General features: G+C 45.1%; 1 protein-coding gene across 1 annotated transcript in view; it reads left to right on the forward strand.

Moving 5' to 3' along the window:
• The window catches only part of LOC144149218 (uncharacterized), a 3751-nt gene extending 2027 nt beyond the window's left edge, over positions 1-1724 (forward strand). Inside the window, exons 3-5 of the mRNA XM_077680757.1 lie at positions 337-423; positions 1198-1299; positions 1575-1724. Of these exons, the coding sequence (XP_077536883.1) occupies positions 337-423; positions 1198-1299; positions 1575-1585 (200 nt within the window). The 3' untranslated portion in view covers positions 1586-1724. The remainder of the gene's footprint in view (positions 1-336; positions 424-1197; positions 1300-1574) is intronic.
• The last annotated feature ends 896 nt before the right edge of the window (positions 1725-2620 follow it).

Here is a 2620-nt window from a genome sequence, read left to right on the forward strand (position 1 = left end):
CAGGTTTGTAATAACTTTTGTGTCCATAAATGCGCCGCCTCCGACAATTTTCAATGGCGTGGTATTCTTATCCATCTTCTTTCCTGCCTGTACTTTTTTTTTTGCATCGAATATCATAACAGTAAAATCACATCGCTGAGCTCACCAATCCACTTATTTTTTTTGTGTTTGAAGGCATGCAAGAGACGCTGTGGCAGAAGAAACTACGATTTCTTTATTACCACAATTGCTTCCCCTGACGTCCGCAATTACTGACGCTTCACAAGCTAGGAAAACGAGCGTCGTGTTACTGTTTGCGTAGTTTTTAAGAGCTAGCTTTGTTTTGTATTCCCGCAGACGACCCCGAGTGCCCCCTGGTAAACTGCTTGCCTGGGTCGAAGGTTGCCTGCTTCATCAGCCCTGACAGGTGCCAGTGCACTTGCGGTAAGACATTTAAGGCATCTTGTTGCCCCCCCCCCCCCCCCCCCGCCCCTCTACCGCACGGAGAAATCCTACCCATTATAAAAAAATCTGTTGAGCTACATTTTCATCACGCTCTTACGGCGCTGGCTCCTAACGGGAACCGCAAAGATAGCTTGTTAAAATGCGAAATTTATAAACATACTGCGGGACACATGCAACACTGCTGAACAAACATTTTCAGATAGGCACCTGTCCTGAGTTTCGCGCCAAATTTGAGCGAGGCCCTTTTTTAATAACTTTTTGCAACTCCCTGGCTGTGGCCTTTGGGGCAGTAAAGTTGCTCGTATGAAGCTATGCACTTCGCGACTGTAGTGTTTTTTTTTTTTTTTTTTTGCTCTGGCCCAAAGTTGCAGCATAATGCCATCCGGCATAATGATATTTACTTGTTTCCAGTGCTAAGCACTCGGTTCGTCCCCCAAACAGTTTGAATATCACTAGGCTGCACCCTTCCATGGACACCAAAATAAATGATCTATTCAAACGTTATGTGTATTACGGTCATACTAACACCTGGTGTGCGCGTTACGCATCACACCAGTGTGCGTTGCGGCTGCATTCTGGGCTGTGGCTGTGAATCGCTGTGAATGTATTTATACGAGCACTCCTACACCCACGTACTGCAATATCAGCAGATTTCACTTCTTTTTGAAATGGGCATCTTAGGAAGTTTTCTATATTTAGGATTGTTTCATCTCATTGTGCAAACGTCTGCCTTCCTTGTCTATCTGTGTGCAGTGATGGATGATGACCCCTGCGCACCTCTGCTAAACATGCACTGCCCCTATTTCCTGAGGCTTAGCTGCAGTATCGAGGCTATAACCTGCAAGTGCCGTTGTGGTAAGTTTGGGCGGGAACGAACACGCTAGTTCCATTGTCGTCGCACGCCACTACCCTTTGCCTTTGGTGACGAGAATCGATTTACGTGCTTTGTATTCACAGCATGTGTGCAAATCTGGTTGATTGGCCAGTGCCAGTGCCCAATTGCACAAGATTGCGCAGTGTTTGAGTGCTGCTGCATTCGCTGTCGCCCAACGTATACGTCATTACCCGTCATGGTCTTCGAATTCAGTCTGCCTGCCCTCGTTTTAATCTGCCATGTGTTCCCCTTTCAGTTCCTGAGTGACGTGCTTCCTTAATCTTCATGGACCGGGCCATTCCATGGCCTACCACTTCCTTGTCCAGCAGCAACGAGGATGGTCGACCAGCTGCGAACTACGGGGCGACCATCAAGCGATAGAAAGCCAATAAAATTGTAAAGGGCATCCCGTTTTTTTTTTGCCATTTTTTGTCTCTATTGCTTCATTTTTTGCTTATTCTTCAGCGCAGACACTTAATGATCCCTGGTTTCAGGTTGTTGTTCCGGGTGCGTATTGGATTGTCATTAGCTATTCAAATCTTCACTTTCAAGCGCCCACTCTATTACGAAGAATGAAGGAAGCCACTGACGTAAATTATTTCATCTTGCGCTACAGCTTGCGGCCCGTAGAGAAAAGGTACCCCGTACTGTATGAATTGTAATTTGATACAAAATAAATCCACCGGTGTCTGTTGTATCGCTAGCCACCCAACTCGTTATATGGTCGCATTAAACTCCGATATCTCAGCGTCATATGTGGAGGTGTCTGTCATACTTGGCACAAGCGTGCCGTTGTAAACTGTTAGAAAGGAATCGAGCAGATGGTTGGGACGGCATCTCAGGTAGCATGTGGTTTCAAGAAAGTATTTGTTCAAGCTTCGTGATTGGTTTGGCCTTGAGCGTTTTTATTGATTGGTACTTCAGTATTTGTATCAACCAGACAATTCCATTGTTTGGTAGGCCCTAAAATAACTTCACACCAATTTGTTTGATTTGTTTTAGAGCCATAAAACAGCAACATTGCTTCTTAGAGATTATACTGTCGGGCAACAGATTATGCAACAGAATTTGCTTTCATTTAAAACCATGTTTACAAGCCAGCGCGCTGCTCGTTCTTGCAAAACAATAAATAAATAAACAATGAATTATAAAATAATAAAATCGAAACCGCAACCACCCAACGACGACGATGGTTGAACGCGAAGCTTTCTCGTGGCGTATTATCGTCGTCTTTAGACGTTGGGTTCACGACTGTTTGCCTTCTTTTGCACGCCCGTGCACCCATCTGCAAATCCAAACAGC

Source organism: Haemaphysalis longicornis, unplaced genomic scaffold (assembly GCF_048455015.1).
Source record: "Haemaphysalis longicornis isolate Haplotype H1 unplaced genomic scaffold, Haemaphysalis longicornis Haplotype H1 scaffold_8, whole genome shotgun sequence".
In the NCBI taxonomy this organism is placed as follows: domain Eukaryota; kingdom Metazoa; phylum Arthropoda; class Arachnida; order Ixodida; family Ixodidae; genus Haemaphysalis; species Haemaphysalis longicornis.